This window comes from Oncorhynchus mykiss, chromosome 29 (genome assembly GCF_057628025.1).
Source record: "Oncorhynchus mykiss isolate SJ-2025 chromosome 29, ASM5762802v1, whole genome shotgun sequence".
Classification (NCBI taxonomy): domain Eukaryota; kingdom Metazoa; phylum Chordata; class Actinopteri; order Salmoniformes; family Salmonidae; genus Oncorhynchus; species Oncorhynchus mykiss.
Genome location: NC_143050.1, coordinates 43,367,913 through 43,393,661, shown reverse-complemented (window position 1 = coordinate 43,393,661; position 25,749 = coordinate 43,367,913). Strand labels below are relative to the sequence as shown.

General features: G+C 43.1%; 1 protein-coding gene across 1 annotated transcript; it reads left to right on the top strand.

Annotated features, from left to right (window-relative positions):
* Positions 1-533: 533 nt before the first annotated feature.
* LOC110509513 (prostaglandin E synthase) lies at positions 534-7,381 on the top strand. The gene is made up of 3 exons (XM_021590418.3): positions 534-785; positions 927-1,009; positions 4,639-7,381. Exons 1-3 carry the CDS (start codon positions 654-656, stop codon positions 4,889-4,891), a joined length of 468 nt encoding a protein of 155 aa, XP_021446093.2. The 5' UTR covers positions 534-653; the 3' UTR covers positions 4,892-7,381.
* Positions 7,382-25,749: the final 18,368 nt, after the last annotated feature.

Sequence of the window (25,749 nt, the reverse complement as noted above, 5' to 3'; positions counted from 1 at the left end):
AAGCCGAATTTCTTCAGCCTCCTGAGGTTGAAGAGGTACTGTTGCGCCTTCGCCATCACACTGTCTGTGTGGGTGAACCATTTTAGACTGTCAGTGATATGTACGCAGAGGACATTTTTGCTTTCCACCTTCTCCACTGCGGCCCCATCGATGTGGATAGGGGCGGGCACCCTCTGCTGTTTCCAGAAGTCCACAATCAGCTCCTTCGTTTTGTTGACGTTGAGAGTGAGGCTATTTTCCTGTCACCACTCTGCCAGGGCCCTCACCTCCTCCCTGTAGGCTGTCTTATCACTGTAGTTAATCAGGTCTACAACTGCTGTGTCGTCTGCAAACGTAATGATTGAGTGGCCACCCAGTCATACACAAAATAGCACAATTGTTCAGGAGCCCATAAAATGTCTGCTATTCCCTCCAGCGTCAAACCTTGATTAGATAGGGATTGTATCATACTGATCAGATCACAAAACCTACATGTTAATGCAAGGTGTAAACGAAGCTAGAGAGAGGAGAGAGAGAGCGAGAGAGCGAGCGAGAGAGACACCAGGCCAGCCCCTCCAAAATGTGCGTCAGTGAAAGTGTTTAGACTGGGGATCCAGCCCACTCACACACACTTTCCCGTTAGGCACACATCAACAGCAGTACTTCATTTGGGAATGGGAAGATCATACCAAATAATGATGTTAGAGAACAAGGTTTTTTCCTGTTTTGTATTCTATAGTGTTCTCCTGGTAATCAAGATGTACATCATAGCAATCATCACTGGACAAGTAAGGCTGCGCAAAAAGGTAAAAGACTGTGCGTCCTAGCTGACAGTTTATTAGGCTAATTCAGTATTTGATGTATGCTTTGAGCGTCGTAGTTCCTAAAGTCAAAGTCTGCGCTGTATGAACATTGGTCAGGGTATTCAGTCTCTCTCTCATGTGAAGGCTTTCGCGAACCCAGAGGACGCGCAGAGACATGGTGGCCTCCAGCACTTCAGAGAGGATCCAGATGTAGAGCGGTGCCAAAGGTGAGAGGAATGATTACTGTCATCTGGTTTGAATGTAGCCTTGCCTATTGACATTGATGGTAGCAATATGATTACATTTTAAGTGGTCTGAAATTGAACAGTAATAGGAAACTTTTGTATTTTTCTCAAACATGTGAATGGAGAATTTGATCTGGATTTGGTTGAAATCTTTAGAGATCATTTGTGGCACTTTTGTTTTAAATTCATGGATGTTTGTTCTCCAGCCTCGGGCTGGGGATATGGTTCAGTGTCTGTGTTGTTTTAACTTGTCGGGATATGATCCATGACAGCGGAATAAAAAATAAAAAAACACTTTTCTCCTTCACTTGGGGCCCTCTCTGACCAGAGCCATTTGTGACAGGAAATATGTTGAGCTGAGCAGGCATTCATGCACTGATGCACAATAAAATGGAATGCTTCATGACTGGTATCATTTATGTCCAATGAATTGTGCAGAGTTTTATTAAAAGGCTTTAAAGTTTAATTTCCATGTACTTTAACATTTCAGACTTGATTTGCCCATTGAAAAATGTATCAACCCCTACAAAATGTTTTTAATTGTGTGGAGTGAAGTTTAATTCTTATCAGGGCAGGTCTCCTACAATAATATTAGTACAGGAGTGGCTTTGTAGCCAGAGGGGAAGCCATTTAATGGTGGTTTCCGTCTGCACTCCTATTCATCTTAAAACTCCTAACATTCTAGAGGGGTGTATGCTTGTCCAGCTCTGCCAAAATAATCAAATATTTAAAGGTCACAAGTAAATTTTGTTTAGTCAAATCCATGGCAGGTCCTGGGTCCTTTTCCATATCTTGATGTTGATTGGTTGGAGTGGTACTTTAATTAAACAAAGTAAGATGAACACTGAAGTTATCTGAGATTACATTCAACCTTCCTCTTCCTTCCTTTTCCTTTTTCTGAGCAAATCTGATTTCATTGGAATGAAAATGTGTAGTATTGAGTCTACAACTGTTTAGGCTCCTGAGGGTAATTGAAATCCATAGTCTGTGTTTTACAACTGACTCAGCTAGCCGACGGTAAAGCCCATGCTTAAATAGAGACATTCTATAGGTCCATTTAGAGACAGAGACTTGAATACCTTAAATAGAGACATTCTATAGGTCCATTTAGAGACAGAGACTTGAATACCTTAAATAGAGACATTCTATAGGTCCATTTAGAGACAGAGACTTGAATACCTGAGAGGAATGTTCCTCTTGTGGAAAAGTATGTGTCAGTCAGAGGAGAGGAAGCCTTTCTAATCCATCTGGCCGGGGTATCCTGGAAGGATATTGATCTCATCCCGTCAGTAGAGGTTGCCTGGTTATTTTTTTTAAATGCCTTCCTCACCATCTTAAAATAAGCATGCCCCATTCAAGAAATTTAGAACCAGGAACAGATATAGCCCTTGGTTCTCTACAGACCTGACTGCCCTTAACCAACACAAAAACATCCTATGGCGTTCTGCATTAGCATCGAACAGCCCCCGTGATATGCAACTTTTCAGGGAAGCTAGAAACCAAAATACACAGGCAGTTAGAAGAGCCAAGGCTAGCTTTCTCAAGCAGAAATTTGCTTCCTGCAACACAAACTAAAAAAAGTTCTGGGACACTGTAAAGTCCATGGAGAATAACAACACCTCCTCCCAGCTGCCCACTGCACTGAGGATAGGAAACACTGTCACCACCGATAAATCCACTATAATTGAGAATTTCAATAAGCATTTTTCTACGGCTGGCCGTGCTTTCCACCTGGCTACCCCTACCCCGGTCAACAGCACTGTACCCACCACAGCAAATCGCCCAAGCCTTCCCCATTTCTCCTTACTAGCTTGTTCAACCCCTCTTTTGTGTCGTCTGAGATTCCCAAAGATTGGAAAGCAGCTGCGGTCATCCCCCTCTTCAAAGGGGGGACACTCTTGACACAAACTGCTACAGACCTATCTCTATCCTACCCTGCCTTTCTAAGGTCTTCGAAAGCCAAGTCAACAAACAGAGTACCGACCATTTTTAGTAAACTAAATGCATGCTATTCAACCGATCGCTAACTGCACCTGCCCGCCTTTCCAATATCACTACTCTGGACGGTTCTGACTTAGAATATGTGGACAACTACAAATACCTAGGTGTCTGGTTAGACTGTAAACTCTCCTTCCAGATTCACATCAAACATCTCCAATCCAAAGTTAAATCTAGAATTGGCTTCCTATTTCGCAACAAAGCATCCTTCACTCATGCTGCCAAACATACCCTTGTAAAACTGACCATCCTACCGATCCTCGACTTCGGTGATGTCATTTACAAAATAGCCTCCAACACACTACTCAATAAATTGGATGCAGTCTATCACAGTGCCATCCGTTTTGTCACAAAAGTCCCATATACTACCCACCACTGCAACCTGTACACTCTCGTTGGCTGGCCCTCACTTCATACTCGTCGCCAAACTCACTGGCTCCAGGTTATCTACAAGACCCTACTAGGTAAAGTCCCCCCTTATCTCAGCTCGCTGGTCACCATAGCAGCACCCACCTGTAGCACGCGCTCCAGCAGGTATATCTCTCTGGTCACCCCCAAAACCAATTCTTCCTTTGCCGCCTCTCCTTCCAGTTTTCTGCTGGCAATGACTGGAACAAACTACAAAAATCTCTGAAACTGGAAACACTTATCTCCCTCAATAGCTTTAAGCACCAGCTGTCAGAGCAGCTCACATATTACTGCACCTGTACATAGCCCATCTATAATTTAGCCCAAACAACTACCTCTCCCCCTACTGTATTTATTTATTTATTTATTTATTTTGCTCCTTTGCACCCCATTATTTCAATCTCTACTTTGCACATTCTTCCACTGCAAATCTACCATTCCAGTGTTTTACTTGCTATATTGTATTTACTTTGCCACCATGGCCTATTTTTTGCCTTTACCTCCCTTATCTCACCTCATTGGCTCACATTGTATATATACTTATTTTTCTACTGTATTATTGACTGTATGTTTGTTTTACTCCATGTGTAACTCTGTGTTGTTGTTTGTGTCGAACTGCTTTGCTTTATCTTGGCCAGGTCGCAGTTGTAAATGAGAACTTGTTCTCAACTTGCCTACCTGGTTAAATAAAGGTTAAATAAATAAAAATAAATTCACTTTTAGGAAGAGACCTAGATAAGCAGCTATACTCCCAGGCTATTGTAATTCGAGGGTTTCTACGCTCAACGTGTGTGTGTGTGTGTGTGTGTGTGTGTGTGTGTGTACTCACCTTGGTCATGCTAAGATGGAGGTATTTCCCTTTGTTATTCACGAGGCTAAACCCCTCCCTAATGTTGGCTAATCGAAAAAGTGTGTTTGTCAGTGTGTGTGATTTTGAGTCATCATAGCGGAAGTGTTTTCACTGTCTGGGTCAGTGCCAGACGGCTGAGTCAGACAACCGTATACCGTAAGTTCTGGGAATTAACTTATGATTCAAAACAGATGTGTGAGCATGGAGAGCAGCTGTGTGTATCCAGGCTACTTGCTGAGTACAAACCGCTTAGTTATTCTCTTAAAAACCCATACCTTCGTGATTATGAATATACTCAATCATTTAATATCTAAAAATATACATGTAATCTAATATTATCTTTCGTGTGTTTCAGGGCTCACCGTAACGACATGGAGAATATCGTCCCCTTCCTGTTCCTGGGGGCCGTCTACTCCCTGATTGGCCCGTCGCTGGCCGTGGCCCGCGCTCACTTCCTGGTCTTCTTCCTATTCCGCATGCTCCATACGCTGGCCTACCTCTGTGTCCTGCGGGCACCCACGCGCTCCCTGGCCTACGTGATCGCCCAGGTGCCCTGCATCTCCATGGCCGTTCAGATTCTCGTGGCGGTGTCCTCACTTTATTGGTGACCTCGTCAATCTGTGACCAATCTCAGTGGATGATTAGGGCCTGATAAGAGCAGTAGAGAATACTGCTTGTAAGAGGGAACATACATTTTTCATATGAGGGAAATCCTAAAGACTGCATTGTCATCAGACTGCAATGCTACAATAGCAGTTTGTGCCTCTCAGCAATGCTCTCTGAAGTGTACACTGTTGTGCCCTAGCTAGTACATCTTCATGTAGTACTGTATTCTTTTACATCTTAGTCACATAGCAGACGGTTTTATCCAGAGCAACTTGCAGATGCCTTGCTCAAGGGCACATAGATAGCTGTTTCACCTAGTTGGCTCGGGGATTTGAACCAGCAACCTTTCAGTTACTAGCCCAATGCTCTGAACCGCCAGGCTACCTATATGCTACAGAATGTTGAAGTCAATTGACTCCCTCTGAAGGTCATGGGGACACTACTCTCGGAAGAAAAAGGTTAACCTTTCGATTAACATGTAACTTTGTAATCAATTAATTGGGTTGACATGTTTTTTTTCATACACAAGTCAATGTTACTTGTTTTCATCTTTTACATTCTGTATTTCTTGTCATTCAACAAGTGATAATTTTTGTAGGAAAGTCTGGGATGTAGTGACCTATTTGCTCAAACCAATCCAGTATTTTAGAAGTTGAACTGAAGAGCAGACATGTATAACACAAATCATTTATAATAATGCATTTTTTAAATGAAAACAGAAGAAAACGGTGGAATACCATATTCTAAGGAATATTTCTGGTGTGGTGGTCACTGTATTTGTTTACAAAGCATTGGCCACTAAGCTATCACATGATGGAGGATGATGACTATGTCAGATATGTCAGGTCTACCACTTCTGTCGATGGGCTACGGAAGGGTTAGGAGGTTTGTCCTGATCACAGGACTTGACTCACTAGGGCCCATAGTTTTTTCTGGTCCGTTCCTGGACCTAGATAGGATCTATGACTGCTGACTGATCCATAATCATAACATCTACAGATGCTGAATCTTAATGTGATCATCCTGTTGTTGCAGGAATTTTCCTGCACAGCAAGAAATGCAAACGTTTAGTGTATTCAAGGTTTTTTAAGGCTATCTAAAGTTTGTAATTTCCATGTACTATGATCTGCACAACCAAAAATGTATCAACCCCTAAAAAAATGTCAATTCCAATTCACATTTCCTGTTGCTGCAGGATTATTTTTCTCCTGTGTAAAACTGGCTCAATTTAAGATACGGCATCTGTATTTTAACCTCAACCTTTGTGTTTCTTTAGCCTGTTTACAGATCCTCTGGCAAGACTGCAAAAACAGATCTTGGATCAGGCCAATGTTTCTAGAGTACTGTCCATCTATAACCAATAGATGGTTTGTCCATAAATGCTATTGTGTGTTCTACACTGCAGCCCTTTGAGGCTTGCTAGAGCAGAAGATGATATTGTGTAAACCTACGTGTTTCAATTGGGAATCATTACTGAACAATTACGACACAGTTCCAACTTACTGCAACACAGTTCCAAATTGGAACACAGTTTCAGGCCTCTGGATTATAATTAAGCAATATGTGGCTAGGTACAAGCTTATCAATAGACCACCATTAGTTCCTCAGACAGACAGACTTTTGTCCTGGAAGTTGTTCCTTCCTCTGACTTGGGGCTGCTAGCTAATCTCATTCGGGGCTAGGGGTAAGACATTGGAATCTCTGGCTGGGGGAAGGTGATTGTCGTAGGTGGGACGGTGGGTATTCGCTGACCTCTCTCTCTGTGTCTGATGGTCCAGAGTTCCAGGCAGGGCTGAGTTCCAGAATTCCTCTGTTGTTATGTAAGGCCCTGGACTGGACACTGTCCACAAGAAGGGGCTGGGGGGGGGGGGGGGGGGGGGGGCTGGAAAATGTGCAGTCATACATGCTTGCTGCTAACCTACACACAGTCATAGGCTGTAGACTCTTCCTCATACTCATTTAAACGCGCTCTCACATTCACACATGGATATGTGCCCAGTCTGTAGCTTACTGTATAGGTGTTCACAATTACATGCATTCTTGCACTTCACCCTCTTTATGTCTCATTCATATTAACACACTTACATACTCTCACTGTACATGACAATTAATTTTACATACCAACTGCAAGGTATTCAAAAGAAATATGTATTTTTTCTATGGATGACTTCATCTTGTATCAATTCAATGTACAGTCAATAGGATGTTATTGACTGTGTTAGGTAGCAGGGGACAAGCCATGTCTCTCTCTGTGTGCACTCAGCCGTGGAAAGGAGTTTGGTGGGTGGGGGGATACCATTTGGTATTTGTTTTGCCCATGCTGAGGACCGCTACATCGGTCCACTAATATAGGACTAGTACTTATTTTGTGAACAAAAATGAATGAAATGTATTTGAGTGTTTACCAGCATTTGTAACTTGAGTCTGATAATTATCTGTACAAAACATTTAATCTGATAATACTTGTGGAATATAGAAATATTTGCTTAAAATATGTTTTCCCCTTTCTTTCTTGAAATACTTTGCAAATGCAACTTTTTTCTGTGTGAAAATAGAAATGGATTCATTCCTTTTACATTTTAGCAGACACTCTTATCCAGAGCAACAGTAGTTAGTACGTACATTTTCATTCTGGTCCCCTGTGGGAATCGCACCCTCCCACAACCCTAGCACGACTAACCACAGCATCACATCATCACAAACCACTTGATGTCTCAATGTACTCAATGCATGGTGATGAAAAGACTTCAGGTACAAACCTAGATGAACAGCCTATGTACAATACAGTGATGTACATTTACATTAAGTGGATGTAAGGATGGTCAATTAATACTGCACAAAAAGTGGTTGTTTTCCATGTTATTTGATCAAGAAAAATATTACATTTGTTGTGGATGTTTTTAGTCTTTGAGCATAACTTTGCACCTTCTGATGTAAATGTTTGAGGACAGGGTTTTGTTCTTTCTGGATTTCATTAGAATGACAATCGCTGAGAAACGGACAGGGCAACAACTCTTAGAATTCCGACTATTGAATCCTGCAAAATACTGTTCTTAATTATACAACTACTTTTTTTGCCAAAGCAGAGATTTTTTATTTTTGTCCGCGCTACAGAAGTCTATATCGATCCGCTAATACTAGAAAAGTCCCATTGCACTACTTTTGTGAAAACATTTTTTTTTACCAAAGTAATGTATATATTTGTATTAATATATTTTTGCAATTCTGATTTTTCAGGGGGTGCTGCGGCACCCTCACCAGCCCTACTTCCCGCGGCTATGTGTGTGTGTCAGCCAGGGCCGTGTCTGGATGTGTTTGCTTCCTCAAGACACGTGGAGAGAGAGAGGGTATAACTTCTGCTCTGCTACTGTATGTAGGCCAATCCTCTTATCACAACGATGATCTCAGGGAGCTGCTATGTAGTGTTATCTCATGCAACCACGATCCCACTACCAGCCCAACCCAATAAGCAGTCACACACACACACACACACACACACACACACACACACACACACACACACACACACACAGACGTGCATGCATTTATTTTTATTTTACTTTATTTCACCTTTATTTAACCAGGTAGGCAAGTTGAGAACAAGTTCTCATTTACAATTGCGACCTAGCCAAGATAAAGCAAAGCAGTTCGACACATACAACGACACAGAGTTACACATGGAGTAAAACAAACATACAGTCAATAATACAGTAGAAACAAGTCTATATACAATGTGAGCAAATGAGGTGAGATAAGGGAGGTAAAGGCAAAAAAAGGCCATGGTGGCAAGGTAAATACAATATAGCAAGTAAAACACTGGAATGGTAGTTTTGCAATGGAAGAATGTGCAAAGTAGAAATAAAAATAATGAGGTGCAAAGGAGCAAAATAAATAAATTAATTAAATACAGTAGGGAAAGAGGTAGTTGTTTGGGCTAAATTATAGGTGGGCTATGTACAGGTGCAGTAATCTGTGAGCTGCTCTGACAGCTGGTGCTTAAAGCTAGTGAGGGAGATAAGTGTTTCCAGTTTCAGAGATTTTTGTAGTTCGTTCCAGTCATTGGCAGCAGAGAACTGGAAGGAGAGGCGGCCAAAGAAAGAATTGGTTTTGGGGGTGACCAGAGAGATATACCTGCTGGAGCGCGTGCTACAGGTGGGTGATGCTATGGTGACCAGCGAGCTGAGATAAGGGGGGACTTTACCTAGCAGGGTCTTGTAGATGACATGGAGCCAGTGGGTTTGGCGACGAGTATGAAGCGAGGGCCAGCCAACGAGAGCGTACAGGTCGCAATGGTGGGTAGTATATGGGGCTTTGGTGACAAAACGGATTGCACTGTGATAGACTGCATCCAATTTGTTGAGTAGGGTATTGGAGGCTATTTTGTAAATGACATCGCCGAAGTCGAGGATTGGTAGGATGGTCAGTTTTACAAGGGTATGTTTGGCAGCATGAGTGAAGGATGCTTTGTTGTGTAATAGATGTTTGATGTGGGTCTGGAAGGAGAGTTTACAGTCTAACCAGACACCTCGGTATTTGTAGTTGTCCACGTATTCTAAGTCAGAGCCGTCCAGAGTAGTGATGTTGGACAGGCGGGCAGGTGCAGTTAGCGATCGGTTGAAGAGCATGCATTTAGTTTTACTTGTATTTAAGTTGTTAGGTTATAATTTTCAGAGTAAATAACTCACGGACACTAGAGAAGCTTAACCAAGTTTAATTCTTCCCAAAGGGTCAATACAGCTGGATTCAGACAAAACATTTCACACAAGCACTGATATTTAACCCTTTCTTCTAGGCTAAGTCTCCCCTGAACCCCACAGAGAAGACCAGATAAAATGCTATCACAGAGTAAACAACCTGGTAGCCTCCACTCCCAGAGGCTCGGGATATTCTGCCTGGAGGACGGAGTGTTTGGTATTTTGTTAGGATCACCATTGGCTGTTGCAAAAGCAGCAGCTACTCTTCCTAGGGTCCACACAACACATGAAACATGACATAATGCAGAACATCAATAGACAAGAACAGCTCAAGGACAGAACTACATTAAAAAAAGGCACACGTAGCCTACATATCAATGCATACACACAACCTATCTAGGGCAAATGGTGGAGAGGCGATGCGCTGTGAGATGTTATCTGTTTTTTGAAACCAGGTTTCCTGTTTATTTGAGTAATATGAGTTCCATGCAATAGTGGCTCTATATAATACTGTACGCTTTCTTGAATTTGTTCTGGATTTGGGGACTGTGAAAATACTCTTGGTGGCATGTCTGGTGGGGTAAGTGTGTGTGTGTCAGAGCTGTGTTGACTATGCAAACAATTTGGGATTTTCAACACATTCATGTTTCTTATAAAAAGAAGGGATGCAGTCAGTCTCTCCTCAACTCTTAGCCAAGAGAGACTGGCATGCATAGTATTAATATCAGCCCTCTGATTACAATGAAGTGTTAACTAGGTCTTTCCTTGCAGCACTGGACCACATGACTGGACAATAATCAAGACTAGACAAAACTAGAGCCTGCAGAACTTGCTTTGTAGAGTGTGGTGTCAAAAAGCAGAGCATCTCTTCATTATGGACAGACCTCTCCCCATCTTTAAAACCATTGAATCTATATGTCTTGACCATGACAGCTTACAATCTAAGGTAAGGCCAAGTAATTTAGTCTCCTCAACTTGTTCAACAGCCACAACATTCATTAACAGATTCAACTGAGGTCTATAACTTAAGGAATGATTTGTACCAAATACAATGCTCATAGTTTTAGACATGTTCAGGATGCACCCATTCCAAAACAGACTGCACATTTTTATTAAGGGTTTCAGTGACTTCATTAGCTGTGGTTACTGATGCGTATATGGTTGAATCATCAGCATACGTGGACTTACATGCTTGTGCAATGCCAGTGGCAGGAGAGAGAATACAGTAGACGGCACGCATCAAACGTTTGATTCAAGACCCTATGTCCGGATGACGTGTGTATGCCCATATTTGGGCACCCGGTCAGGACATCCTGGCGGGAAGTTATCAAGCGCTCTAGGGAGTGCCAATATATGGGCATCCTGTCAGGACATCCTGTTCCTGTTCTCACGCCTTAGAGTGAGTGTTAATTTATGTATACAGTGCATCTATTCCTTTGAAGCTGTCACGCTTTAGTTAGTGTTTATTTAACCTCTCTAGGCTAGGTGGGACGTTAGCGTCTCACCTAGGCTAACATCCGGTGAAATAGCATAGCGCAAAGATACTAAATACGCCATTTGTAATATTAAACGTTCTTGTAAATACATGTATTTAACATCATTTAAAAGATGAACTTCTTCTTAATCCAATCGCTGTGTCAGATTTTTTTAAATGCCTTTCGGCGAAAGCATACCTTACGATAGATAATCTGATGACAGCACGCCACACACACAAGTATTACTAGCATTTTCCAACCAAGCATTAGCGTCACAAAAGTCAGAAATAGCAATAAAATAATCAATTACCTTTGAAGATCTTCTTCTTTTGGCAATACAAAAGGTCCAATCTTCACAATAAGTGGTTGTTTTGTTCACATTTTGTAAACAGCTTGTGTCATGAATTCCGTATCCTTCAACTTTCAACGAAACATTCAATGTAATTACTCACACTACATTTGCGTTTATCTAGTCATGGTTGGTTTCATTCCAATCATCTGTTTGTTAGTAACACAACCATACCTGGTTGTTTTTACGGGGCGTATTGACCGAAAGGAACTGATTTGAACACACCAAACAATGACCTCATTGTGCGCCAATGATATCACCAGTGCTTCTTTGATTGACTGTATTTCTGCCCAATCACCACTGATCGTCTTGAAATCTAGCTTGGTAGATAGCCAATGGCCTGAGGTAAACAGCAATATCTAATGTTTATATCCGGGAAGACCAGCTCTTGAACGAAAGTTGAGCGTAACACAGCCATTCGTCATTGAAATTTCTACCCGAAGGAGCCACTTTATTTGTGCGTAACAGTATTGAGTCAAGATCATTTCTGCTATTTTATTGAAAGAATTATGGCGAGTAAATCTGGAAAATCAAAGGCAAAGTCCAGGTATACAGATCTACACGTTATTATTGACGAGATTGATAGAGAAAGTGACACAGAATTACTTGAAGATTTATCAGATTGTGAGACAAGTTTGGACTTCCAATTAGAAGAGATGTTTTTGTATGGAGAAGATGCAATTCTGGATTGGTAAGTAACTCTCATGCCCTTGTTTGAAATTAATAATATCAAATATTATTAATTTGAGTTGTTTTGGAGATATTTTTATTTTATTTGGCATATCAGTAATGGAATGTTTGAAGTACACATGGCTCTACATTGAGGGTGTGTGTCTGTCTGTCTGTGTCTGTAAATATTAGATGTATTTTATCTAAACATGGAACGGAACAGAACCTCACCTTAGTGATTTAGGTTCCCTACTCTGTATATCATCTGTGTCTGTGTCTGTATATATTATATATTTCTTACATGTATTTTATCTAAACAAGGAACGGAACAGAACCTCACCTTAGTGATTTAGGTTCCCTACTCTGTATATAATCTGTGTGTCTGTGTCTTTATTTCACAGTCCCTCCGATTCTGATTCTGAAGTCTGTGACAAAGAAGCGGAGGTGGGGAAGAGCTAAACCTGCAATCAGAGAGGAGGAGGGTTGTTGGCACTCTGTGCTGGAGGAGGATGTGTTGCCTCCACCTCCAGTATTCGGACCGAAAAGGCCATCAGGACCTCAGCTGGACATGACCTCCAAGTACAGCCCCATGCAACTTTTTCAGCTGTTTTTCACCTCGGCAGTTGTTGATTCCCTGGTGTCAAACGCAAATAAGTATGGTGCTAAGAAGCAGGCAGGCAAGAAAGAGGGATGGAAGCCCATTTCCATGTCAGATCTTTTTTGTTTCATGTCAATGGTCATGTACATGGGTGTTGTGAAGCTAAAAACCCTGAAAGACTACTGGAAAACTGCTCCACTCTATCAACTGCCTTTCCCCTCCACTGTCATATCATGCAAAAGGTTTCTGACAATCTCACGGGCGCTTCATGTCAGTGACCCAGAAGTTGAAGACGAGAGGCACAGCAAGGTTTGATAGGCTCTGCAAAATAAAACCTCTCTACCCCAGCATCGTTGAGGCCTGCAAGACCTTTTTTCAGCCTACCCAGAACCTTTCCATCAATGAGAGGATGGTAGCTTCAAAGGCCAGATTTGCCCTAAAACAATACATGCGTAACAAACCAACTAAATAGGGTTACAAACTGTTTGTTTTGGATGATTCTGTGTGTGCATATACGTGCAATTTTTTTGTTTATGAGGGGAAGAGCAGTTTTGCGACTGGTAAGGGACTTAGCTATGACTCCGTTATGCAGTTATTAGATTTTCAACTGCTGGGGAAGGGCTACAAACTTTTTGTGGACAACTTCTACACATTCGGACCAACTGCACCATTCGGACCAACAGAGTGGGCTTTCCGAAAACAAAGGTGAATGACATGCCTAAGCAGGCTGAGCGGGGTACCATGAGATAGATTCTCCAAGATGGCCTGCTCTTTGTGAAGTGGATGGATACCAGAGAGGTGGTCATGTGCTACAGTATCCACAAGTCCTTCAGTGGAGATCACGTCGTCAGGCGTGTGAAGGGCACTACTGGGGCATGGGCGCCCAAAAATGTCCCCATTCCTGCAGCTATCAAGGACTACAACAAGGGCATGGAAGGTGTGGACCTGTCAGATGCACTGATTGTCTACTACAATGTTCTCCAAAAGACAATGAAATGGTACAAGACATTTTTCTATCATTGCATTTACATTGCTGTGGTGAATTCCTTCATCCTCCAGAAGGAAATGGCTAAGAGCTGTGGACAGCCCCCCATCTCACCGCCAGCCTTCCGAGAGCTGCTCATCCAGGAGCTTGCTTGCTACAGCAAGTCTACTGCAGCACCTTCTGTCCCCTCTACATCTGCCCCCTCTACCTCTGCCCCCTCTAACTCTGTCCCCTCTACCTCTGTTCCCTCTACCTCTGTTCATTCTGCTCCAACCAGTGGTGTTCACCTGCCCAGATTCATCTCTGCAGGCATGAATGTGCCTCAGGGCAAAAAGGGCACAGTGGGGAGGTGTCAATGTGCACTTTGTCATTGGAAATACCCCATCACCTGCACCACCTGTTCAGTAACCCTCTGCTTTACAGCAGAAAGAGACTGCTATTGGGCATGGCATCAGAAGCACAATATTGTGTAGAGGACTGAGGGTCTTCACAATATTGTACATTGTACATTGTACATTAAACAGTTACCCTTGTTATTTTACATTTTTTCAAATGTTCATATTTTTAATTTAAAACATGTGTGTTAGAATTGCATTTTAGTATTTTGTACATAGTAATTTACTTTAAAATGTATCACTGTACCAATTCAGCCACCTTGTGTGGGACACCTGGATGCATGCTCAATGCCATGTAGCTCACTCATTCCTGAAGATATTTTACCAGGCAAGAACAAATTCTTATTTTCAATGACGGCCTGGGATCAGTGAACACCCCTGAACAGGCAGTGTTCAGGGGCAGAACGACAGATTTGTACCTTGTCAGCTCGGGGGTTTGAACTCGCAACCTTCCGGTTACTAGTCCAACGCTCTAACCACTAGGCTACCCTGCCGCCCCTATCTTTCTGAAACTTTTTTCAAATACTGTTGCCATCTTATGTTCTTCATTCAAATCATCCCCACCATCTTATCTGTATGTTTGGATGTTCTTGTTCAGTTGAAAGATGATGCAGCAACAATAAAAAACAGAGAACTTCAGAGTGTTTCCTGTCAAATGATACCAATAATATGCATATCCTTGCTCCTGTGCCTGAGCTAAGTCCGAAAGTCCGTACAATGTTTTTTTTTTTTGGGGGGGGGGGGGGGGGGTCTCTGGATGATCCAGAGGAGGAATGGGAGAAGGTCATGTGGTCTGATGAGACAAAAATAGAGCTTTTTGGTCTAAACACCACTCGCCGTGTTTGGAGGAAGAAGAAGGATGAGTACAACCCCAAGAACACCACCCCAACTGTGAAGCATGGAGGTGGAAACATCATTCTTTGGGGATGCTTTTCTGCAAAGGGGACAGGACGACTGCACCGTATTGAGGGGAGGATGGATGGGGCCATGTATCGCGAGATCTTGGCCAACAACCTCCTTCCCTCAGTAAGAGTATTGAAGATGGGTCCTGGCTGGATCTTCCAGCATGACAACGACCCGAAACACACAGCCAGGGCAACTAAGGAGTGGCTCCGTAAGAAGCATCTCAAGGTCCTGGAGTGGCCTAGCCAGTCTCCAGACCTGAAGCGAATAGAAAGTCTTTGGAGGGAGCTGAAAGTTCGTATTGCCCAGCGACAGCCCGAAACCTGAAGGATATGGAGAAGGTCTGTATGGAGGAGTAGCCCAAAATCCCTGCTGCAGTGTGTGCAAACCTGGTCAAGAACTACAGGAAACGTATGATTTCTGTAATTGCAAACAAAGGTTTCTGTACCAAATATTAAGTTCTGCTTTTCTGATCTATCAAATATTTATGTCATGCAATATAAAATAAATATAAATCATACAATGTGATTTTCTGGATTTTTGTTTTAGATTCCGTCTCTCACAGTTGAAGTGTACCTATGATTAAAAAAAATACAGACATGCTTTGTAAGTAGTAAAACCTGCAATATTGGCAGTGTATCAAATACTTGTTCTCCCCACTGTAACTGGTAGATTTGGTTAGAAAACACTCTAAAGTTTCCAAAACTGTTAAAATAGTGTCTGTGAGTATAACAGAATGGATTTGGCAGGTGAAAACCTGAGAAAAATCCATTCAGGGAGTTTTTTTTGTGGGTTATGTAGTTTTCTATTCAATGCCATTACAGTATCCATTGACTTAGGACTCAATTTGCAGTTCCTATGCCTTCCACTAGATGTCAACAGTCGTTAGAAATTGTTTCAGGCTTGTATTCTTATAAGTGAGGGAGTAAAATCAGTTTGAATGAGTGGACCCTGACGTGTCACAGAGGTTTTCATGCGCAACCCTGAGAGAGTGCATTTCTTGTTTACCTTTTATATTGATGACGCTATTGTCCGGTTGAAATATTATAGATCATTTAGGCTAAAAACAACCTGAGGCTTGAATATAAACATCGTTTGACATGTTTCTATGAACTTTACGGATACAATTTGACTGTGTTTGAGCCTGTGGATTACTGAAGAAAACGTGCTAACCAACCTGAGGTTTTTGGATATAAAGAGACTTCATCAAACAAAAGGAACATTTATTGAGTAAATTAATGTCTTCTGAGTGCCACCATATGAAGATCATCAAAAGTAAGGGATTCATTTTATCTCTATTTCTGAGTTTTGTAACGCTTCTGCTTGGCTGGTTACTGTTTGTAATAATTTGTCAACTGGGCTATGTTCTCAAATAATCGTACGGTATGCTTTCGCCGTAAAGCATTTTAAAAAATCTGACACAGTGGTTGGATTCACAAGAAGTTCATCTTTAATTTCTTGATGCACCCATCCCGTTAGCGGGATCATTTTCGTCAACATCCGCTGAATTGCAAAGCGCCAAATTCAAATTAAATTACTAAAAATATTACATTTTCATGAAATCACAAGTGCAATATAGCAAAACACAGCTTAGCTTGTTGTTAATCCACCTGGCATGTCAGATTTCAAAAAAGCTTTTTGACAAAAGCATACCAAGCGTTTATGTAAGGACATCTCTCTCAGTAGACAAAACATTACAAACAGCTAGCAGCCAATTAGATTGGTCACGAAAGTCAGAAAAGCAATAAAAATGAATCGCTTACCTTTGATGATCTTTGGATGTTTGCACTCACGAGACTCCCAGTTACACAATAAATGTTCCTTTTGTTCCATAAAGATTATTTTTATATCCAAAATACCTTAATTTGGTTGGCACGTTATGTTCAGAAATCCACAGGCTCGAGCGGTCACGACCAGGCAGACACAAATTCCAAATAGTATCCGTAAAGTTCGTAGAAACATGTCAAACATTTTTCATAATCAATCCTCAGGTTGTTTTTACAATATACACTTCTCAAAAAAATAAAGGGAACACTTAAACAACACAATGTAACTCCAAGTCAATCACACTTCTGTGAAATCAAACTGTCCACTTAGGAAGCAACACTGATTGACCATAAATTTCACATGCTGTTGTGCAAATGGAATAGACAACAGGTTGAAATTATAGGCAATTAGCAAGACACCCCCAATAAAGGAGTGGTTTTGCAGGTGGGGACCACAGACCATTTCTCAGTTCCTATGCTTCCTGGCGGATGTTTTGGTCACGTTTGAATGCTGGCGGTGCTTTCACTCTAGTGGTAGCATGAGACGGAGTCTACAACCCACACAAGTGGCTCAGATGGTGCAGCTCATCCAGGATGGCACATCAATGCGAGCTGTGGCAAGAAGGTTTGCTGTGTCTGTCAGCGTAGTGTCCAGCATGGAGGCGCTACCTGGAGACAGGCCAGTACATCAGGAGATGTGGAGGAGGCCGTAGGAGGGCAACAACCCAGCAGCAGGACCGCTACCTCCGCCTTTGTGCAAGTAGGAGCAGTAGGAGCACTGCCAGAGCCCTGCAAAATGACCTCCAGCAGGCCACAAATGTGCATGTGTCTGCTCAAACGGTCAGAAACAGACTCCATGAGGGTGGTATGAGGGCCCGACGTCCACAGTTGGGGGTTGTGCTTACAGCCCAACACTGTGCAGGACGTTTGGTATTTGCCAAGAACACCAAGATTGGCATACTGAGTACGTGACAGAGTAGAGACGCCGTGGAGAACGTTCTGCTGCCTGCAACATCCTCCAGCATGACCGGTTTGGCGGTGGGTCAGTCATGGTGTGGGGTGGCATTTCTTTGGGGGGCCGCACAGCCTTCCATGTGCTCGCCAGAGGTAGCCTGACTGGCATTAGGTACCGAGATGAGATCCTCAGACCCCTTGTGAGACCATATGCTGGTGCGGTTGGCCCTGGGTTCCTCCTAATGCAAGACAATGCTAGACCTCATGTGGCTGGAGTGTGTCAGCAGTTCCTGCAAGAGGAAGGCATTGATGCTATGGACTGGCCCGCCCGTTCCCCAGACCGGAATCCAATTGAGCACATCTGGGACATCATGTCTCGCTCCATCCACCAACGCCACGTTGCACCACAGACTGTCCAGGAGTTGGCGGATGCTATAGTCCAGATCTGGGAAGAGATCCCTCAGGAGACCATCCGCCACCTCATCAGGAGCATGCTCAGGCGTTGTAGGGAGGTCATACAGGCACGTGGAGGCCACACACACTACTGAGCCTCATTTTGACTTGTTTTAAGGACATTACATCAAAGTTGGATCAGCCTGTAGTGTGGTTTTCCACTTTAATTTTGAGTGTGACTCCAAATCCAGACCTCCATGGGTTGATACATTTGATTTCCATTGATCATTTTTCTGTGATTTTGTTGTCAGCACATTCAACTACATAAAGAAAAAAGTATTTAATAAGAATATTTCATTCATTCAGATCTAGGATGTGTTATTTTAGTGTTCCCTTTATTTTTTTGAGCAGTGTATAATCGATAATATTTCAACCGGGACTGTGGCTTTTTCAATAGGAGAGAGAGAGAAAATGGCTGCTCCAAGCTGTTGCGCATGCAAAACACTGCTGGCACCCAGCCATACAATGTGATCTTTCTTGCTAATTTTTCAAAATAAAAGCATGAAACTATGTCTAAAGACTGTTCACACCATGGGGAATCTATAGGAAAAGGAATCTGGTTGATATCCCTTTAAATGGGGCGAAGGCAGGCAATGGAACAGAGCGCTTTCAGGAAAAACAGCACTTCCGGGTTGGATTTTCCTCAGGTTTTCGCCTGCAATATCAGTTCTGTTATACTCACATACAATATTTTGACAGTTTTGGAAACTTTAGTGTGTTTTCTGTCCTAATCTGACAATTATATGCATGTTCTAGATTCTGGGCCTGAGAAATAGGCAGTTTCATTTGGGTAAATTTTTTCATCCAAACATCAAAATACTGCCCTCTACACTCAACAGGTTAAACCAATGTGAAATATGTTTTGTTTTCTGAATTTTTATAATGAGTATTTCTGTATTTGAATTTGGCGCTCTGCAATCTCACTGGATGTTAGCCAGATGGGACGCTAGCGTCCCACATACCATAGAGAGGTTAAAAACATTGTTATAAATGTGACATTTGCATAACGGGTGCCACTAAAAAACAGAAGTTGTTATTTCCCTGAGGAAGCAAAAGGCAATACAGCCAGACAGAATATGTCTTGACCGCCCCCTGTTGTTTTAAAACAATGTTATTTCTAATCAGCACCGATACTAACGTTCCCCCCACCCCGGTCTGTAAATTTACCCCACATGACGCGACCGCGGACACGACCGCGGAACGAGGCTAGTGAAACAGACAGTATTCGGCCGTTTTGTACTAACGGCTTTACCACAACTACAAACCCCGGCCAACATTCCAGAAGAGCGGAAGACTGAACAGCTAAAAGATAATTGTCAGAGTCTAGGTGATGTGTGTAAGGCGGAGTCAGGCGCAGGACACAGATATGAGTAATAATAGTAACTTTACTCAAAAATAATCTTCCAACAAGGAGAACGAAAATCCAGAATTACATAAACGAGATGACTGACAACAATAAACACGTACAAAACCATGATGGCTCCAGAGGGTTAAATAGGGAAGTAATTCAAACGTAATGGGAACCAGGTGTGTACAATACAGACAACACAAATAGTGTTGCACCCAGCATCTCTCCTCTGGACCGTACCCCTCCCACTCCACGAGGTACTGAAGGCCCCTCGCCCGACGCCTTGAGTCCTGGGAAGTGCTGCGTCTACCATGAGATTTATCGCACAATCCCTCCGTTGATGGGGTGGTAATTGAGTCGCCTTCTTTCTACAGAAGGGGAGAGCCAAATCTGCATTTTCAGGGGGGGTGTGCATGGGGGAGACCTGGTTTGGACTCTCCACCGTAGTTGCACCTATGGAAACACCTACACACCTCCCTGAGCACTGACGTGACCATCCCTTGACAGCCCCCTGTTTCCACGAAAGTGGGGTCATGATTGGCCAACCAGGGACACCCCAACACCACAGGAAACGGAGGTGAATCGATCAGAAAGATACTAATTATTTCCTTATGATCCCCCTGCGTTATCATACATAGTGGAGATGTTGATCAGGGAGGTCACAGGAACAATGGGGATCCCACATCTAATTGCAAATGAACGATCAATAAAAGTTCCCAGCTGCACCTGAATCTACTAGCACCTTATGCTGGGAATGCGGGGAAAACTCAGGAAATTAAATAAACACATGTGAGCAACAGGGGGCTCTGGGTGAGCCTAGTGCTGACTCACCTGGGGTGACACAATAGTGTCCTGCCTGCTGCCTCGACTCCCTGAGGAACCCCCCCAGCACCGACCAGCAGTGTGCCCTCTTCGGCCACAGATGGTGCAGGGAATGGCCCCTCCTCCGGTCGCCCTAAGTGCAGCACCTCCCAGATCCATGGGCGTCGGAGCGGAGGTGCTGGGGGATGGAGCTGACAGGACCCGATCCAGACGTCCACGGGCAGTCAGCAGGTTGACCAGCCAGCTGGACATGTCCACCAGCTTGTCCAATGTGAGGGTGGTGTCTCGGCAGGCCAACTTCCGACGGAAGTCCTCGCTCAGACTGCACCGGTAGTGATTGATCAGTACCCTGTCGTTCCATCCCGCGCTGGCGGCCAGGGTGTGGAAGTCCAAGGCGAAATCCTGCGTGCTCCTCGTCCCCTGCCTCAGGTGGAACAGACGTTCACCAGGCCACTCGACCCCGCAGGCGGGTGGTCGAACACTGCCCGAAAGCGGCGGGTGAACTCTGTGTAATGGTCCACTCCAAGGCTTTGCCTGAGAGGCAGGAGACGAGGGCGGACACGCTCTCACGTCCCGAAGTAGCCGGGTGGACGGTCGCCAGGTAGAGCTCCAGCTGTAGTAGAAACCCCTGGCACCTGGCAGCCGTACCATCATACTCCCGCAGGAGCACGAGTCGATTCCCGCTGGGACCGGGTGAAGGAGGTGTGGACAGTGGGACCTGCTGTAGTGGGGCTGGGAAACCTCCTCTCCAAACGATCTATCGTCTGAGGCACGCGATCCATTGCGGTGCCCAGATGTTGCAACATGGTCATGTCAAATCAAATCAAATGTTATTTGTCACATACACATGTGCTGCTGAACGCACTCCTCCCTGCAACCGGGATGGCGTCAGCTCCTGCTGACTCCATTCTTCAGGTGAGTGATTCCGTATGAAGTCTGTGTGTAGCTGGTGTATAGGTCAGGCGCAGGACTTACGTGGATTCATGGACGCACAGAACTTCTGGATTCGCCGGAGTTAAGGAAGAGAAAGCAGCGAGATCGTGCGATGGAGATTTCCTCATTTTATGGGGTTGAGATCTGTCTGACATTTCCCCCCGACCGAATTAACTTATTACTGTATAGGGGACGGTTGCGTCCCACTTGGGCAAAAAAAACAGGGAAAATGCAGCGCGGCCAATTTTTTAAAATTATATAAAATCAAACTTTCATTAAATCACACATTTAAGATATTCAATTAAAGCTACAGTTGTTGTGAATCCAGCCAACATGTCAGATTTTAAAAAGGCTTTTCGGCAAAAGCATAAGAAGCTATTATCTGATGATAGCACAATAGTAAACAAAGAGGGTAGCATATTTCAACCCTGCAGGCGCTACACGAAACGCAGAAATAAAATATAAAACATGCCTTACCTTTGACGAGCATCTTTTGTTGGCACTCCAATATGTCCCATAAACCTCACAATTGGTCCTTTTGTTCAATTAATTCCGTCCATATATTTCCAAAATGTCAATATATTTGACGCGTTTGATCCAGGAAAGAACAGCTTCCAAAATGCACAACGTCACTACAAAATATTTTAAAAGTTGCCTATAAACTTTGCCAAAATATTTTAAACTACTTTTGTAATACAACTTTAGGTATTTTTTAACGTTAATAATCGATCAAATTGAATACGGGTCTATATGTTTTCAATAGAGGACGAGAGGAAACTAACGCTACTTTTCATGTCTTGGCCAACTCTCAACAGTGTTACTCAGCTCCTAGATGGCATACTTCTTCATTGCGCAAATTAATAACCTCAACCAATATCCAAAGACTGGTGACGTCCAGTGGAAGCAGTAGGAACTGAAAACAGGTATCTAAGAAATATCATTTGCCAATGAGAACTCAGTGAACAGACAGAGACCAAAAAATAAATAAAAAATCTGAACGGTGAGTCCTCGCGGTTTTGCCTGCTACATAAGTTCTGTTATACTCAAAATCGTTGTCCTCCAGTTTTAGAATATCTTGACGGAATATTGTTGTATGCCGTCCTGTTGTTGAATTGTTTAGATAAAAAAACATTGTTTCAAACACCCCTACATACACACACACACAGACACACACCCCCCCCAAAAATTTTTTTAAACACAATTGCATAGACACACACACACACACACACACACACACACACACACACACCCCAGGATAGATCAACTGCATACACATGCTTTAACATATACAGATGCACTATCTTGTTCAATAAACATTAACTAAAGCGTGACAGCTTCAAAGGAATAGATGCACTATATGCATAAATTAACACCCACTCTAATGCGTGAGAACAGGAACAGGATGTCCTGACAGGATGCCCATATATTGTCACTCCCTAGAGCACGTGATAACTTCCCGCCAGGATGTCCTGACGGATGCCCTTATATGGGCATACACACGTCACCCGGACATAGGGTCATAAATCAAATGTTTGACGCGTGCCATCTACTGTATTCTCTCTGGCAGGTAATCAGTGGAGTACGTATTGAGTGCCCTTCTCTATAAGCATGCTGAAAGTCTGTTATTTTTGTACAGAGAAAAAGCATTGTATTTGGTCAAACACCATTTTTTCAACAGTTTGCTAAGCACTGGCAGAAAGCTGATAGGTCTGCTGTTAGAACCAGTAAAGGCCGCTTTACCACTGTTGGGTAGCGGAATTACTTTGTCTTCCCTCCAGGCCTGAGGACAAAGACTTTCCTCTAGGCTCAGATTAAAGATATGACAGATATGGCTATAGAGTCAGCTACCATCCTGCTGAAAGCCAAAGCTGTTGGAGATTTGGCTTTCCTGGATATAGCCACTATATTGTGATCACTGCATCCAATGGGTACGGATACAGCTTCAGAACAAAGTTCTACAGTATTAGTAAAAATGTGATCGATACATGTGGATGATCTTGTTCCTGTAGTGTTTGTAAACACCCTGGTAGGTTGATTAGTAACCTGAACCAGATTACAGGCACTAGTTTCAGTAAGTAGCTTCCACTTGAGCGAACAACTTTATGAAAACCAGTCAATATTCAGATCCCCAAGAAAGTAGACCGTTCTGTTTACATCACATGCACTACCAAGAATTTCACACATATTATATAGATACTGAATGTTCACACTTGGTAGCCTATAGCAACCACCCCAAAAGAAAAGTCTTTAGATGTGCCAAGTGAACCTGCAACCACAACCACAACACTTCAATAACACTTGACATAAGATTTTCTCTAAGTATTACAGGGATATGGCTCTGAATAAATACAGAAACACCTCCCCCATAATCATTTCTGTCTCTTCTATGGATGTCTGACAATCTGGTTGGAAAATTACTGAGGATAATAGCAGATGTTATTGCCGCTCCTACAGTATTTGTCACATCTTCAATTTAAGCCTACTAGAAAGTGTGTGCCCTCAGGCCTGGAGGGAAGCTAAAGTCATTCCGCTACCAAAGAATAATAAAGCCCACTTTACTGTCTCAAATAGCTGACCAAACAGCCTGCTACCAATCCTTAGTAAACTTCTGGAAAGAATGGTGTTCGAGCAGATACAACGCTATTTCACAGTAAACAAATTGACGACAGACTTTCAGCGCGCTTATAGGGAAAGACACTCAACAAGCACATCACTTACACAAATGATTGTGGATTGGCTGAGAGAAATTGATGATACAAAGATTGTGTGGGGGGGGGTGTCTTGTTAGACTTCAGTGCAGCTTTTGACATTATCGATCGCAGTCCCTGCTCTAATGTGGATAAAGAGTTACTTTTCTAACAGAACACAGAGGGTGTTCTTTAATGGAAGCATCTCAAACATAATCCAGGTAGAATCAGGAATTCCCCAGTGTAGCTGTTTAGGCCCGTTACTTTTTAAAATCTTTACTAAATGAGAGAACACCCTTGCCCGAGCAGAGCTGGTTAGGCTGTTTCCATGTCATCTAGAGCGTTGGCGACTGGAACTGTGCTGCTGGCAACAATTTTATTATGTTTGTTTGCCTATGATTACTGACACCGCCCATGTTACACGTTAGTAAATTCATCAGTTATTCTGCGCTCACTCATGAGAGTGCTCTGAAATCGGAGTAGATAGCCATATTGGTTGTCATGTCACAATCACAATGGTAACTACAGTATACTATTAAGATTATGAGAAACATAGTCCTAACAACTATGGCAATTATGAGAAATATTAGTCAATCACCATAGTTATAGTATGTTTCCCATAAATGCAATAGTTCTTGAGAGACATACTGTATGTAGTTACGAAAGTTCAATCAGTAAGGCTGGTCTGAATGGATTGTCACTTCATTCATCTAGTAAACTCCTAATTCACATCACTTCCTCACTCATCAGCATAGCAGGTATTTACAGTGCCTTTCAATATTTTTGACAGATGTTACTATGGAATGCTGAAGTATAATTTCAAACATTTCATAAGTGTCAAAGGCTTTTTGTTGATAATTCAAAGAGTCAATATTTGCGGTGTTGACCCTTCTTTTTCAAGACCTCTGCAATCCGCCCTGGCATGTTGTCAATTAACTTCTGGGCCACATCCTGACTGATGGCAGCCCATTCTTGCATAATCAATGCTTGGAGTTTGTCAGAATTTGTGGGTTTTGTTTGTCCACCCGCCTCTTGAGGATTGACCACAAGTTCTCAATGGGATTAAGGTCAGGGGAGTTTCCTGGCCATGGACCCAAAATATCTATGTTTTGATCCCCGAGCCACTTAGTTATCACTTTTGCCTTAAGGCAAGGTGCTCCATCATGCTGGAAAATACATTGTTCGTCACCAAACTGTTCCTATATCCTTCCTGTTTGGCCCTGTCCGGGGGTGTCCTCGGATGGGGCCACAGTGTCTCCTGACCCCTCCTGTCTCAGCCTCCAGTATTTATGCTGCAGTAGTTTGTGTGTCAGGGGGCTAGGGTCAGTTTGTTATATCTGGAGTACTTCTCCTGTCCTATTCGGTGTCCTGTGTGAATTTAAGTGTGCTCTCTCTAATTCTCTCTTTCTCTCTTTCTTTCTCTCTCTCGGAGAGTGTCTGAGCCCTAGGATCATGCCTCAGGACTACCTGACATGATGACTCCTTGCTGTCCCCAGTCCACCTGGCCGTACTGCTGCTCCAGTTTCAACTGTTCTGCCTTATTATTATTGGACCATGCTGGTCATTTATGAACATTTGAACATCTTGGCCATGCTCTGTTACAATCTCCACCCGGCACAGCCAGAAGAGGACTGGCCACCCCACATAGCCTGGTTCCTCTCTAGGTTTCTTCCTAGGTTTTGGCCTTTCTAGGGAGTTTTTCCTAGCCACCGTGCTTCTACACCTGCATTGCTTGCTGTTTGGGGTTTTAGGCTGGGTTTCTGTACAGCACTTTGAGGTATCAGCTGATGTACGAAGGGCTATATAAATACATTTGAATTTGATTCCTG

Bases quoted from the DNA above. Each gene is read 5' to 3' on its own strand.
- LOC110509513 (XM_021590418.3), top strand. From the start codon at position 654: ATGGGAAGATCATACCAAATAATGATGTTAGAGAACAAGGTTTTTTCC. The intron at 786-926 runs GTAAAAGACTGT...TCTCATGTGAAG, and splicing joins AAGTAAGGCTGCGCAAAAAG to GCTTTCGCGAACCCAGAGGA. The intron at 1,010-4,638 runs GTGAGAGGAATG...CGTGTGTTTCAG, and splicing joins GATGTAGAGCGGTGCCAAAG to GGCTCACCGTAACGACATGG.